General features: G+C 43.7%; 1 protein-coding gene across 3 annotated transcripts in view; it reads right to left on the bottom strand.

Annotated features, from left to right (window-relative positions):
- Positions 1 to 3,242: 3,242 nt before the first annotated feature.
- VDAC1 (voltage dependent anion channel 1) overlaps positions 3,243 to 15,583 on the bottom strand; it is a 32,568-nt gene continuing 20,227 nt past the window's right edge. For all 3 annotated transcript variants that reach the window (XM_069970214.1, XM_069970223.1, XM_069970232.1), the window contains 3 exons: positions 12,976 to 13,126; positions 9,307 to 9,364; positions 3,243 to 5,303 (listed from right to left, as the gene is read on the bottom strand). In XM_069970214.1, coding sequence (XP_069826315.1) covers positions 5,212 to 5,303; positions 9,307 to 9,364; positions 12,976 to 13,126 — 301 coding nt within the window. In that variant the 3' untranslated portion in view covers positions 3,243 to 5,211. The remainder of the gene's footprint in view (positions 5,304 to 9,306; positions 9,365 to 12,975; positions 13,127 to 15,583) is intronic.

Raw genomic sequence — 15,583 nt, 5'->3', positions numbered from 1 at the left:
TAAAGGGGGACTCATCGTGTCTCTGTCCAGGAATTGGGACCGTCCCTTCAGAGTATGGTCCCCTTCCCCCCAGGTAAATGATAATGAGGACCAGCTAGGCCTTATACTGGATGGAGTCGGCATGGGAATCCAGCAGCAGTCGGGATCATGAGCAGTCCTCAGGTTTGGAGCGGACGAGGGTTCTCACAAGACATGGGACTCCCCAATCCCGTGGCCTCACATATCCAGTGCTGCATGTTCCCAAGGAAGGGTGGGGGGAGAGGGCAGAGGGGGGGCACATCCCGTGAACTCGCCAGCCAGGGGAGTCACAATAAACAAGGTTGTGGCAGAGGTTATCGAGGGAGGGTGGAGGATGGGTGGGACGGTAAGGGGTTGGCTCAGAAACAGTGGGGGTAGGTCAACAGTACCTCGCAAACGGGGCTGATCCAGTCCGAAGAAAAGGTAAGTGTCCCAGGTCAGTCTGGGGAGGGTGTGCGGCTGCTTCCTGCGCGGCGTTCAGATGAGCGTCTTCTCCTCTTGCGTTCAGCATGCTTCCTCGAGTCATGACGGCGGCGGGAGTTAGAGGTGGAGTGTCTGGTTTCCATAGGCGAGGATGAGCGAGGCCCAGGGTCGCGTGAGGGCGTGGTTGGAAGGTTTAGAGCATCCGCTGCCGCCTCTGGTGTTTTGTAGGAGGAAAAGGAGCCATCACTGTGGAATACCCTCAGAATGGCGGGGTACTGCAGTTGAAAGCGTCTATTGGCCTGGAATAACGCGGAGCAGATTGAGCTGAATGCCCTCCGTTTTTTGGTGACATCTACAGAGAAATCTTCAAATAATAGGATTTTAGCGCAGTGAAACATGAGAGGCTCCTTACGTTTGCGGAAAGCTCTTAGTAGCTCTACTTTGTCATTGTAGTCCAGGAGTTTGAAGATAACCTGGCAGGGGCGTTGTGACTGAGCCGGATTCCCTGTTTGGGTAGTGGTACGTACATCCGGAGTGGGGCCTAGCCTGTGCGCTCTTTCGACTCTGCATGGGTGTTGTAGTCCTAGCGCTTTTGGCAGATCTTTCTCACAAAACGTCTGCAGTTCATTAGGCAGAACCCTCTCGCTCACTCCTATCAGACGTAGGTTACTACGGCGGGAGCGGTTTTCCAAATCCTCTAATTTTTCATTGACCCTGGCCATTTCATCCTCCATTAGCTGTAACCTGTCATGTGCCTCTTTATTTTCATCTTCTAGTGAGGACACTCTGGTCTCCAGCTGTGTTATGCGTGTGGAGTGGTCAGACACCTCAGTTTGTAGCTGTTGTAGTGTAGATCTTATTGTCTGCTCTACTGATCTCTGTATTTCTGGTGCCATCAGTTTTACCACCTCTGCTGCCAATTGCTTATAATCAAAGGGAGAGGTTGGAGAAGGTGGCAGAGGGGAGCCTGTGGGCATGGTCTGTGTCCCAGCTGCAGGGGTTAACATTATGGCAGTGTCCTGTGCTGGCTGGGGGCCGCCTGACAGTCCGTGCTGCTGCAGGTGTGTGGAGCTTGTCTCCATGCCATGCGCCTCTTCACCTCCCGTTCCGGGTCCGGCGCTCGGCGCCATCTTGGATCCGGCCCGCTGGTGTTCTGCAGCTGGCTGTTGCGGGGGGAGCTGTTTCAGCGCTCCTTTCTGGACGAACTTGTCCATCGGGTCTTCCTGCCACGGTGGGGGCCTGTGAGGCTGCGCTCGGTCGTCCCGGGGGACCGTTTTTGCTGGGTACAGGCTGGGGTCGGGCAGGAGCTCCGGCGTGCGGCTGCTTACATCCCCGCACCGGAACCGGAAGTGACAGTCAGGTTTTTAAACTCAGGCCATGTTCACATGGCGTATAACACCGGCCGTTCTGTGACCGGGCGGGGTTACTGAAGATCATCCTGGCTAGTACTGCAGTACCGGCCAAATGATCTTCATTTCTGGTGAATTCAGATGCAGGCGCACCAGTGTGTTCCCGCATACCAATTCACCGCTGCACACAATGAATCCATTGTGTGAACTGACATGTTCTGTGTGGCCGCTATTTAATGAATGAATGCAATGGCACCCTTACGGCTTTCTCTAATAGTGCATTTACACAGAGAGATTTGACAGATTTAAGCCAAAGCCAGAACAGACTATAGACAGGGAACAGGTCATAAGGAAAAAACTGACATTTCTCCACTTTTCAAATCCATTCCTGGCTTTGGCTCTCAAAAAATAAATCAAATCTCTGTGTAAACGCATCCTTAGGTGGCACGATACCTTGGTTTTCTTTTCCTATGTAAAGACCAATAAAACTTAAATGTGAAGAAATAAAAAAGCTATATAAAATAGGTTGTAATCGCATGTAAAATAGGCTGTAATCGCACTGACCCACAAAATACAGATAACCTGTCACTTTTACATTAACTTGCATGGGTTTTAGAAGGAGAGAAGAAAAATCTCAAAAGTAAAAGTAAACCCAGACACGAACGTGTTAGGGATCACCCTTCCTCCCTAGAAATACAAGAGGGAGCCTCTGCCGAAGCCTAATTCAGGAGACTGTGTTCCTATCCCTGTAGGGACAAAAAAAAAAACCACTGGAGGTGGACTGGGGAGGGGCCTACTTTTAACCTCTCTGTCCTCCCACCCCTACAGCAAAAGGGGGGAAACGGTAGGTTCAAAATTTATTAAACTGTAAAACTGGAACTGGTGTAAAATGCCCATAGCAACCAACCACAGCTCAGTTTCCCACTGTAGTAAAATGAAAGCTAAGCGGTTTATGGTTGCTACTGCCATTTACAACAGTTATAGTTTTACACAGTTTAATAAATCTGGGCCCATGTGGTTCCGACATGGCATTCTTATTGGTTCATTGTATAGTGATATCATTGGCCTTGGGTGGGAAAGAGGTGCAGGGCTAATTTAAAATGTTGCCCAGAGCTCATCTGTTAAGAAACCTTCCACTGAGGTCTGTCCTCAGACAAAAATCCTGTTATTCACTTACAAAATATTACTAGAGGTTCTCAAGATGAGAGGTAAAGACATGTTCCTGCTATGGAAATAGCACTTCATGTGAAGACAACGCGATTCTTTATTCACATCCAACTACACAATGGCTAACACTCAGCCTTTTTCCAAGCATGCCAGTGCTGTTTCAATTTGCTTATTATTGAGGTCGCAGTAGCTGTAAGTAACCCCACTAAAGAACAATATGATTAACATCGCCCCTTAAATGACTGACAACAGAAAAACAAACACTTCTGGATAGCAAAAATTACATATTTTGCACAAGAGTTATGTTTGGGATTTATTTAAGTGGATGCATACAGCATATGGGGGAGAGGCCAGTTTCACAAAATGGAAGACACTACATAGATTGATTGCTAAAAGAACAAACATTTAAAAATGATGCAGGAAATAAAAGCATTTAAAGTTTTTGGGTGAAGGGTGGTTACATGTGACATTACAGTAAGAACTTGAGGAACACTGTCTCTTCCATTCTATATGGCTTTATCAAGCTTTCCTTAAGGAATAGAATTACAGGGTGCAAAATTGTAAGACACAAAAATAACTTAGGATGGTCTATGGCATCTTCTGTAATATCACACAAATGGCATACAGTGGGGAAAAGTAGTGTGTGCTTAGTTTTGCAAGTTTTCTCACCTAAAAAGATTGAAGAGGTCTGTAATTTGTATCATAGGTACACTTCAACTGTGAGAGACAGAATCTATTAGAAAAAAAAATTCCAGAAAATCACATGATTGTTAAATTATTATTTCGCATTTACTGCAGGAAATAAGTATTTGATGCAATAGAAAAACAGAACTTTGCTTTTTACAGAGCCACTTCTTTGTTGCCCTGGCTCTGTTTTGGGTCACTGTAATGCTGGAAGATCCAGCTATGACCCATTTTAATGCTCATACTGAGGAAAGGAGGCTCTTGGTCAAAATATGATACATGGCCCCATCCTCCCATTAATATGGTGCAGTTGTCCAGTTCTCTTTACAGAAAAGCACCCCCAGTTGGGACCGTGTTCATGGGGTTGTACTCATTCTTCCCCCAAACACAGCAAGCGAAGCAGATACCAAAAGGTTCTAGATTCGTCCTATCTGGCCACATGACCTTCTCCCATGCCTGGACAAGAGCTGGTGTGGGCAGGGAGGCCCTTGCTTGCCCTGCAGGATTTTAATGCATGACGGCTTAATGTATTACTAACGATAATCCGTGGGACCGTGGTCCCAGCTCTCTCTTTAGGCCACGGACCATGTCCTTCTGTGTATTCCTAGGCTGATTCCTGACCTTTTTCAAAATAATCCTTACCCCAGGAGGCAAGCTGATTTCCTATTGTCCTGTAGCCCGTCCCATCCTTGTGCAGTTCTACAATTTTGTCACTGGTGTCCTTAGACAAGTCTTTGGTCTCAGCCATAGTGGAGAAGTTGCAGTTTGATTGTGTGTGGACAGGTGTTTTTGTTTTGTTTGTAGTGCAGTTACTACAGGTAATGAGTGCAGAGAAGGAGGAGCTTCTTAAAAAAAAAAAAAAAAAAAACTGTCTGGGAGCCAAAATTCTTGCTGGTTTTAGGTGATCAAATTATTTCACTTATTTCATGCAGTAAAATGCTAAATAATTATTTAAAGCTAATACAATCTGATTTTCTGGATTTTTTTTATAGATTCTGTCTCTCACAGTTGAAGTGTACCTACAATAGAAAATTACACACCTCTCTGATCTTTGTAGGTGGGAAAACTAGCAAAATCGGTAGTGTATTAAATACTTATTTTCCCAACTGTAATAGCCCATAAAACACTTTGTTGTGCAGTTCCTAGTCTTGTAATTGGTTGGTAATCACAACTTTAAATCCCTTTTCTTACATTAAGAGCCTGACAATGCTATGCTGAGGTACAGAATTAAATATAATATACACTACTGTGTTTCTTAATACATTTTAGAAGCAGTCTGGTAAAAAAGACAATTAACAACTTCCAGTCTTGCAAGTATGGTAGAAAGGAGCAACTATGAAATGTCAAATTCATCCTGGAGTAGCAAAATCTGTTCTCTAAACTGTATTTCTTTATCTGGCATTTGATAGCAATAGCTCTTTATAGCATAGTGGTTGTCATTTTCCCAACACTTGTCTTTGACAAAAAGGTTGTTTGCATCCAGGACATAAGACATTACAAAGGTACACTAGATTCTTAGGATATCTATGGTGCAGAACATCGGAAAACAATCTTGTGTGGAGTGACATGCTTATGCTTCAAATTCTAGTCCTAATCCCAGTTTGTGACCTCCTGCGTTGATGTTCTTGCCGTCAAGCAGTGTGGACAGTGTTAATTTGATACCTAGAAAAAAATAAATAAATCATAAATATATTATTTCTGAGACTCAAAACAAGATAATCTGACTTGGTTTACTATGACTGACACGTTTACAGATACAGTTTAAACTGGTCAATCATAGTTAGCTAGGAGGAGGAAACCAGTGGAGAACCATCTAGAATATATCTATCGCCAAGCCCAGCAAATAACCATTGCTGCATCTTGGTGTTAACTATTATTTATCAGATAACTTCTTTATCACCTTTCAACAGGATCAAGACCCTTACTATGCATCTAAATGGTTAAAAGGGAACCAAACAACATGATTGTGCCGATACGGTTCCATGCAGAAGTGTGCAGCTACTGTGCAGCTCGCAGCACATACCTGCCGTGGCTGCAGCAGTAGGTTTGCAGAGAGGAAAAAGATGTTTAACCAAGCCGCACGAGGCTGGGAGAGGGGCGGCAAATAGTTGTCTGGGCAGGGAGCTGCCCATGACTAGTCACAGCTCACTGCCAGTCGGTGTGCACTGCAGGGATGATTGACTGGCAGAGAGGCTCGTTAGTGGCCTCTCTGCCTGTCAATCAACCCGCACTGCACCTTGACAGGGTGAGAGCCGTGACTATAAATCTAACTACCAATGTGCTCAGCTACTCCTGCCATTTACTGTGCTGCCCACATACTGGACTTGGGCTGCGTTCACACTAAGTATATTTCAGTCAGTATATGTATATTTTAGTCAGTATATTTCAGTCAGTATTGCAACCAAAACCAGGAGTGGATTAAAAACACAGAAAGGATCTGTTCACACAATGTTGAAATTGAGTGGATGGCCACCATATAACAGTAAATAACTTCCATTATTTCAATACAACAGCCGTTGTTTTAAAATAACAGCAAATATTTGCCATTAAAGGGAACCATTCACCCCGTGGCCCCCGTTAGAAACAGACAAACAGTTACATAAAGGTCAATATACTTACCACATCGCTCCCGGTCCCGAAGCCCGTTGTTGACACGGAGAAATCGACAATTCTTCTTCTCGCGCCCATTATGGTAATGAGCGCCGCCGGGTCCGAAGTCCAGCCTTCTCCCCGCCTCCGACACTTGATTGACGCCAGGTCCTCTTCCTCCTCGCCGGATCCCGCGCAGGCGCCGTGACAGTCGTTTTCGGCGCATGCGCAGTTCACAATTGAAGCCGCTCCGCAGCTTCACTGTTTACTGCGCGTGCGCCGATTTGCTCGAACACCGTATCCTGTTTACCGCGCAGGCGAGGTGACGAGACCATCACAGCGGCGCCTGCGCGGGAATTCGGCAGAAGACTGAAGACTGAAGACGTCAATCAAGTTCCAGGAGGCGTGGATGGGCGGCGACGAGAAGAGGACCTCATGAATAAGTTGGACTCGTCCATCGTTTCCTATGGACGTTGGACTCATCTCAGCTCATTACCATAATGGGCGGGAGAAGAAGAATCGGCGATTTCTCCGTGTCAACAACGGGATCCGGGACGGGACCGGGAGCGATGTGGTAAGTATATTGACCTTTATGTCACTGTATGTCAGTTTCTGCCGGGGGCCACGGGGTGAATGGTTCCCTTTAAATGGCAGCCATCCACTCAATTTCAACATTGTGTGAACAGATCCTTTCTGTGTTTTTAATCCACTCCTGGTTTTGGTTGCAATACTGACTGAAATATACGTAGTGTGAACGCAGCCTTAAAGCGTAACTATAATTTCAGTAGCCAAAAAATGAAATTTCTCAAATAAAAAGCCCACGTGTTACCCTTTAAAAAAAGAGCCCTAAACTGCGTTCCTATCTTGTGCTGAGATATCCCCAGTTGTTTGGCTCAGAATAATAAATGGATTTTTCTCCTGGCTGAGAGATAGTGGGCGTGGTCTCCTCCTGCCTGAAAGTGGGCGTGGCCTCCCTATCTCTCTCATCTTGCTGGGTACCTCCATCCACTGGCTGCTGACCAGTGCCATAGCAGATGGTATCACACACACTGGACGGTGGGATTAGATACAGCATCATAGCAGTTCGTATCGCACACACTGGACGGTGGGATTAGATACAACATCATAGCAGTTGGTATCGCACACACTGGACGGTGGGATTAGATACAGCATCATAGCAGATGGTATCGCACACACTGGACGGTGGGATTAGATACAGCATCATAGCAGATGGTATCGCACACACTGGACGGGTAGGATTAGATACAGCATCATAGCAGATGGTATCGCACACACTGGACGGTGGGATTAGATACAGCACCCCTGTAGGTGGTATCCCACACAGTGGGATTAGATACAGGGCTGCATTACAGTAAGGTGTGGGACACTATGCAGGGGAGTGGGGGCTGGGGGAGCACAGCACTCTTCCCTCTGTGCTCTGATGCCTGACAGGAGCACAGAGGGAATACAGCACTGCTCTCCTGCTTACTACAGGAGAGCACCAGCACTGAAAGGGTGTCAGACCGACCAGAGGAGGAGGGAGGGGACCGGAGCACTCCTCTGTCTGTGAGCTCTTAGGGCCCTATTCCACCGGACGATTATCGTTCAGATTATCGTTAAATCGTTCGAATCTGAACGATAATCGTTTGGTTGAAATGCAGTTAACGATTAACGACCGAACGAGAAATCGTTGATCGCTTTATAAGACCTGGACCTATTTTTATCGTTGCTCGTTCGCAAATCGTTCGCATTGAATAAGACATCGTTCGGTCGTTCGCAATAGATACGAACGCAATAGCGAATAAATAGCGAAGAGAAACGATCGCAATTACGATCATAAGTAACGATTATCGTTCCATGGAAATGACGGAACGTTTTCAGGTCTTTCGCAATAGCGGTCGTTTGAGATCGTTAATCGTTAACGATTATGGAAACGATAATCGTCCGGTGGAATAGGGCCCTTACAGATACCACAGCACATAGAAAGAAAGTGCAGGAATCGGGGGAGGGGGCCATAACACTCAGAGATACCTGAGAGGAGCCTGAGCTGCGGAGGAGGGGGCTGCCGTCCAGTGCAGGGTGAGAGGAAGCAGGGGAGGGGAGGGGAGGGAGGGGACTGGAGCTCTCCTACTTCTGTGTGCTCCGGTGTTTGACCTGTCACCAGACACCGGAGCACATGTCAGGAAGGAGAGCTGGGGTCTGCTGCTTACCACACAGCCTGGTAACAATCACCCAGCTCTAGCACAGACAGCAAAAAGATCAGGAGACACCTCCTCACTGCCTGTCATGTGACTTGCTGACAGCCCGTACCTAACTGCTCCTCAGGCAATGTATGGATTTTCAGCAGGACTGGACAGTTTTGCACAAGTAGCAGAGAGGCAAACACACAGCTGAGGGGACATTCTGCTTCATATATTTAAAAAATGGTTCAATTTACGTAATTAATCTAAATTGCAAAAATTCTTATAATGGCTTAAACTAACTAAAACTAAATTGTAAAAATATTTTATAGTTGCGCTTAAAAGCGTACCTGTCATTATAACTTCCAAAATCTAAATCAACAGTGGATGTGATATAAAGAAAGTTGGCAATTTACATTTTTTTTTTAGTTATCATGGAAAACACAGCACTTCTTGTTTTTTGACTCTGAGAAAAAAAACTCAGAAAACAGGAAGTCCTGTGTTTCCCAGGCCATCTGAGCGCTCACAGAGAGAAGGCAGTCATGTGACTGATGGACTCCCTGTACTGGCCGGAATTCCTGTGTTTAGTCTGGTTTTTACAAACAGAAAATCTGCCTTCAGGAGACTAGAGCTGGATTTCTGGTAAGTTTAGCTTTGTTTTACAGCATGACATAAAAAAAATAATAAATGTAAATGGCAAACTTGCTTTATTTCACACCTACTGTTGATTTAGATTTTGAAAGTTATAACGACAGGTACATGATAATTTCTCTTTATCTGGATACTAATGCTTGATTATGGTCCTACATAGACAGAGCCTTTCTTATAGGGTGTGACAAGGATTTCATATAGTTTGATTAATTATTTAGCAATAAGAGCAATAAGAAATTCCATACCTGGTTTGAGGGTTTGGGTATATCCTAATCCAATCAGACTTGAGTTATTCACTTTAGCCTGTAAGAAAAATCATTACTTATTAATATAATCCATAATACAGAGTAATTGTGTACACTGGTACATATATAACATTAGCCTGCTAGTGCTGCTAGTATTTCCCATTTGTTTATATTGGTGCTGAATGCTAATAGCTGGTTTAAAAAACACAAACATTAATAAACAATAAAATATTCAATGCTCTTAGGTATTGAGCATTTGTTTCAGCGATTTTGGTATTCTCATATTGAACTATATAACCTGACAAGGTTCAGTCCCTAAATTGAATTCTAAATCGTTACAGCTTTCACCATGGAGGAACCTTCTTAAAATCTTCAATCACACAGACAGTTCTCACACTGTATCACAGATTATATACCAGTCATGCGGCCGTTAAGGGGGATCAGAGAGGGCTCCCGACAAGAGCCCTTTCTGCAGCCCCCGGTCCCCGGTTGCTATGTGCAGCCAGGGACTGCAGGTCTTAGTAGCCGCGGCCGGCTAATTAACTATTCAAATGCAGCTGTCAAAGCCGACTCGGCAATCCATTTAGATGGTCTGCAGCAGACCATTATAATAGAGCACCGATCTAATGGATCGGTGCTCTGTTATATACACAGCATTAATCTCAATAGGAGATCAGTGCTTTGTATATAGAAGTCCCCCAGGGGGCTTCTAATTACTGTATGTGAAAAAAAATAAAGTTTTATTAATAAATAACACCCTCCCCTAATAAAAGTCCAAATCACCCCCCTTTTTCCATTTTATAAACATGTGTATCTCTGCGTGCGTAATTGCCCAAAATATTAATTCATTTAATTCATGATCCCTCACAGTAAACAACATAAGCGCAAAAAAATTCCAAAGTGCAAAATTGCGCATTTCTGGTCGCATCAAATCCAGAAAAATTGTAATAAAAAGCGATCAAAAAGTCGCATATGCACAATCAAGGTACCGATAGAAAGTACAGATCATGGCGTAAAAAATGACACCTCACACAGCCACATAGACCAAAGGATAAAAGCGTTATAAGCATGGGAATAGAGAAATTTTAAAGAACATTTATTTTCTGAAAAAGGTTTTATTTTTGTACGAGCCATCAATTAATATAAAAGTTATACATGTTACATATCGTTTTAATCGTACTGACTTGAAGAACATATATAACATGTCAGTTTTTCCATAGGACACACAACGTAAAAACAAAGCCTCCCCAAAGAAAAAAAAATTTCTTCAATTTCACTGCACATATAATTTTTCCTGGTTTCGCAGCATATTTTATGCAAAAATTCAGCCTGCCATTGCAAAGTACAATTAGTGACACAAAAAATAAGGGCTCATGTGGGTCCATAGGTATAAAAATGCAACTGCTATGGCCTTATATACACAAGGAGGAAGAACCGAAAACGCAAAAACGAAAATTAGCCCGGTCCTTAAGGGGTTAAAGGAGAAGTCTGGCGGAACTTTTTATTAAAGTATGGTATTGCCTCCCAAAAGTTATACAAATTACCAATATAATAAAAAATTTTGCTGAACATATCCTTTAATTTTTAAAAGCCTAATTGGTTACTATTGGTAACTGCTTTATTGTTACTCTGCACATTTTTATTAATCTCTTCCAGTGTATAAAAAACCTTCTGTATTACTGCTTAATATTTAACCTCCACTCTTAGGCTACGTTCACACAGAGCAAAAGGAGCGGATTACGCAAGGAAATATTTCCGCCTGAAATCAACTGACGCTGAATTCCGAGCAGAATATAAGCAGAATGTAAGCAGAATCCCTGCATATTCTGCTAGGAAAGTGTTCAGCTCTTGACAAATTCAGCGCGGAATACTCGAGGAATCCGCGCTGAATCCGCATGCATTCAGCGCTGAAATTCAGCGAGTATTTGGTGAGTAAACTAGACTATACCAGAACATATACTAGAATCCTCCTCCCCCCCCTTTTCCCCATTTCCGCGCTGATTCAGCGAGTAATTTCCGCTTGTATTACGCTTGTATTCCGCGCTGAATACGCGCGTATTCCGCGCTGAAACAGAAAATCAGAGCCCCATTGATTTGTATAGGCTTCCGCTAGCGGAAGAATGAACATGTCCATTCTTCTGGCGGAAAGCGGATTAGTTCAGTGCGGAAATTCCACTGTGTGAACTGCAGAGCAGAATTTCCATTCAACACAATGGAAATTAGCTCTGCACCTATTTTAACGGCTGAAATTTCAGCGCTGATTCAGCGCAGAAATTCAGCTGCTTTTGCTCTGTGTGAACGAGCCCTTCATCAAAAATGTACCAAAGTTTTATTATACATCAAGTTCTATTCATTATTAAATATTTTTAAATAAATAATAAATTATCTTTCTAGATCTCAGAAACTAAAGACGGTACTCTCAAACAAAGCTTGGAAGTGAAACTGCTGGAAAAAGAATACCCTGTGTCTCATCACTATTTGTCTATTTTTACCGTCACTTTTATACCTTTAAGTATTGTATTGCCCCCGAAAACTTATACAAATCACCAATATACGCTTATTACGGGAAATGCACATAAGCACATACTGTATCAAGGCTTCACTTCCTGGATAAAATGGTGATCACGCCCCAGCTCCCAGAGCTGTGCAGGTTGTGGCTGCTGGAGAGGATGATGGCAGAAGGATTTTCAGTGTCCCTCCAGTGCCCTGTGTCCCCCACTATCCCTCTACCATAATCCTCTCCAATTCTCCTTTAAGAAAAAACTGTGCTAAAATGTAAAAGTTTTCCATTATTGCTACAACGGGTTGTCACTAATTGACTCTGGGGCCCAGAGTCAACAGTATACGCAAGGCAATGCACACTCCAGAGTCCCATACACCTTGACAGAGAGCCGCCTGTGCTGTAATACCACACAGCATTGGTCGTAGTCAATAGAAACACATCAAGAAGAGAGGGGTGGATATCTAAAGAACGGATAATAGGATAGGTAATGTATGCTTTTTGACTAAATGTTTTTGTTTTTTACATTGGGAGGAGAGTTTGAGATTCACTGCATTATTTATCATCTTTGACCTGATATCCCACTACCGTCCCTCATGCAACCTCTGATCTTCAAATGACCTCCTCTGTAGCTCGTACCTCACACAACCGCCTCTATAATTTTGACTGCGCCTCCCCCATAGTCTGGAACTCTTTATCCCAACACATGCAGATCTCATCCACCATCAAGACCTTCAAAAGTGGCCTGAAAACTCATCTCTTTAAACTAGGCTACAACCTATAATAATTTTGCACCGCACTGGCTGCCCTTTACCTTCTGCCATCCTCCGCTTACCTTGTAGATTGTAAGCCCTCGTGGGCTGGGTCCTCTATCCCCATGTACCCACCATTTACCTTATTGATGTAACATGCTTTGATTTTGTAATGTTCTGTTTGCTCCCCCCCACCACCACCGCTTGTATAGCGCACTGGCATCAAGGGTACTTTAAAAAGAAAATACTAATGATAAAAATGAGGGCCATAAATAATTGCAAAGTCTAATTCTGGTGGTATGACCGCAAATCTCCTCATTCTTTATTAACCTCCACTAAACATGAGATATACAGCGTACAAATAAGGATGTGTTTGTGGTTGCACTGCTCTATACAGACATTCTAGCCGATACTTACAGAAAATGACGCATCTGAGTCAATTTGATATTTGGCTGCAAGTCCAAAGCGGGTGTTACTGTTTCCTGCTGTCCATGCCAAGTTAATGGCAGTTTCTAATTTATCATTAACCTTCTGATATACTGAGCCTCCAAATTCTGTTCCATCGTTCCTGTGGGCGACACGTTGCACAATAATAAATCAACAGTAATAAATACAGCTTGGGCAGAAAGACAACATATACACAAACATATATCACAATGCTTTTCCTCTGACACCAAAAAAAAAAAAAAAAGGAGTAGTAATGTGGTGACCAGGGGATGCTAGGTGGTATGTAGCTGGGCTTGATGGTGGTGCTCCTGAGGCACTTGTCACAGTGGCCAGGAGTGGTATGCCCCCATCCCTGGATACACCAACAAAACACTTTTGTAAAATGGGTGTAGATGTGCAGTAAATCAACAGAGTCAGTTTGAATTTGAGCAAGAAAACAATCTTTACTGCAATCCCTTGCACACAATACTGGGTAGACAGTCTCTTTCATTAAGTATAGGTGCAAAATATATATTATTTATTAGGTATCTGTAGCTTTGGACACAGCTTCTCGCTGAAGGGACAATGCTTGAATAATTTATTTATTTGTTAGTTAGGTCTTTGAATCTTGCAGCTTGGCTAGCTTTGGCAGAGGAGAGGACTGAGGGTTACTCCGGGCTTATTGGGGCCCATCTAGATCCTGAAGTACTCAACTGAGGGGCTTTAAGAGAAAATGCCTACACCCATGGGTATAAATCCTCCACCTTTCACTGTCTATGGGCACCTAGTAACAGAGTAGGAACGTAGACCCCACCTTGTGGGTATAGCTAGACGTTGGGGGGACCCCTAAGGAACCTAGCAGATTGCAGTGAAGTCTTTCAGCTTACCGCTTTTATCTATTCACTGTCATGTAGTCCTGTCTTTGTTATGAGGAGACAAAATGGCCGCCCAGTGTAGGTAGGGTATCCCTTTAGTCCTGTTTCACCTCAACCTCCTCTATGGGTCATTAGCCAGACATGGATGAGCTAAAGTAGTTGCAGACAATTTAAAATAAAATAATCCTTTTCCTCATATATAATCCTTACTCCACTCAACTGATTTCCCTCAGGGGAATAATCTAATCCCTGACTGGTTGAACACACACTGGAAGGACCTATTACTGTACAGGGATTGGACAGATCGCCTGAGGCACCTAGCTCAGGGATTGGACAGTAAAAGTCACCTAATACACAACTGCCAGTTGGGTAGTTAAAAGGACAACTTCCACGGGACCCGGAAAAAAAAACGAAAAAAAAAACAAAAGACACACACACACTATAGTCACCGGAGGGATGGTGAGTATCTCCACTCGATTCGCCCGCCCTCCGCACCGCCGTCCAGCAATGTCTCTCACTTCCGGGTCCATGGGAGAGAAAAGGCTGCCAGTGTGCTTGCGCACCGGCAGCCTTTTCATTGGCTGGAGCGCATCACATAGCTTCCAGCAAGCTCAGCCAATCAGGGCTGAGCAAGCTGGAAGCCATGTGATGTGCTCCAGCCAATGAAAAGGCTGCTGGTGCGCATGTGCACCAGCAGCCTTTTCTCTCCCATTCACTTTCCAGGAAGACGCAGAGGAGGAAGAAGACCCGGACAGCCCCCCGGCTCTGACATCGTCGTCACAAGATGGCGCCCGGGAGAAGAGGACGGTGACTACCGTAATTGGTAATGTATACTTTCTTTAACTTCCGGGGTGGGGGGGGGGGGGTCCAGACCGGTTATTCAAACACATTACAAAGTTACATAACTTTGTAATGTGTGTTAAATAAGGCAAAAATTTTCATGGGGGTTGTCCTTTAACTCTTTCCTTCAATTGTGCATACAATTCACATGACACAGTGACATCTAGTGGAATAAAATAAATAGTGCAGGCACATGTATAAAATACAGGTACATATAGGGAATAATGTTTCAGAGTGCAGATAATTACAGGTGGGCAGGAAACATCAGATGCCACACCCGCTCTGGGACACTATGTATATTGGCATGAAAACTAGCAATTTAACAGCCTATGGCTGTATACATGCTTTCCAGGACTCCCTAACTCCCAAGGGTTGCATCCAACTTCTCCAGCCACCATGTAGAGAAGTTTGTTTTGCATCTCAGCACCCCTGAAGTGATTGAGGCTAAGCTTCAATACCACACATAACCTATAAACAGGTGTGGAGCTGCTTTTAAAGAACATCAGCTTTGCTTTTCTAATCTGAACATTCTAATCTAGAATCATACTTGCCATTTATTTGGTTTAAAAATGCTGATAACTGCGAGCCAAAAAAAAGAAATACATATATTTTTTTAAACAGTTTATTGTGTTATTTAGGCTCAGTGGGTATGATATGATGGTGTTGTTTCTCTTGTAGACTCCTAGTGTGGGTTTCAAAAAATGCAAAAAGAGAATGCCATGTCTATACGCATGTTTGCATTGTTTTCCTCAATTCTTCAATAGAGATTCTTGACTCTCACGATAAAAGAATCATAAGACCAACAATGAAAAAATGTGGGGGAAAAAAATGTATATAAGAAAAAAAGCCTACACAGTAAATTAAAAAGAGCTATGTTCCCACTA

The sequence above is a fragment of the Dendropsophus ebraccatus genome, chromosome 1 (genome assembly GCF_027789765.1).
Source record: "Dendropsophus ebraccatus isolate aDenEbr1 chromosome 1, aDenEbr1.pat, whole genome shotgun sequence".
NCBI classification, from domain to species: Eukaryota; Metazoa; Chordata; class Amphibia; order Anura; family Hylidae; genus Dendropsophus; species Dendropsophus ebraccatus.
The sequence above is the reverse complement of the archived record's forward strand: the minus strand, read 5'-3'. Positions and strand labels throughout refer to the sequence as shown.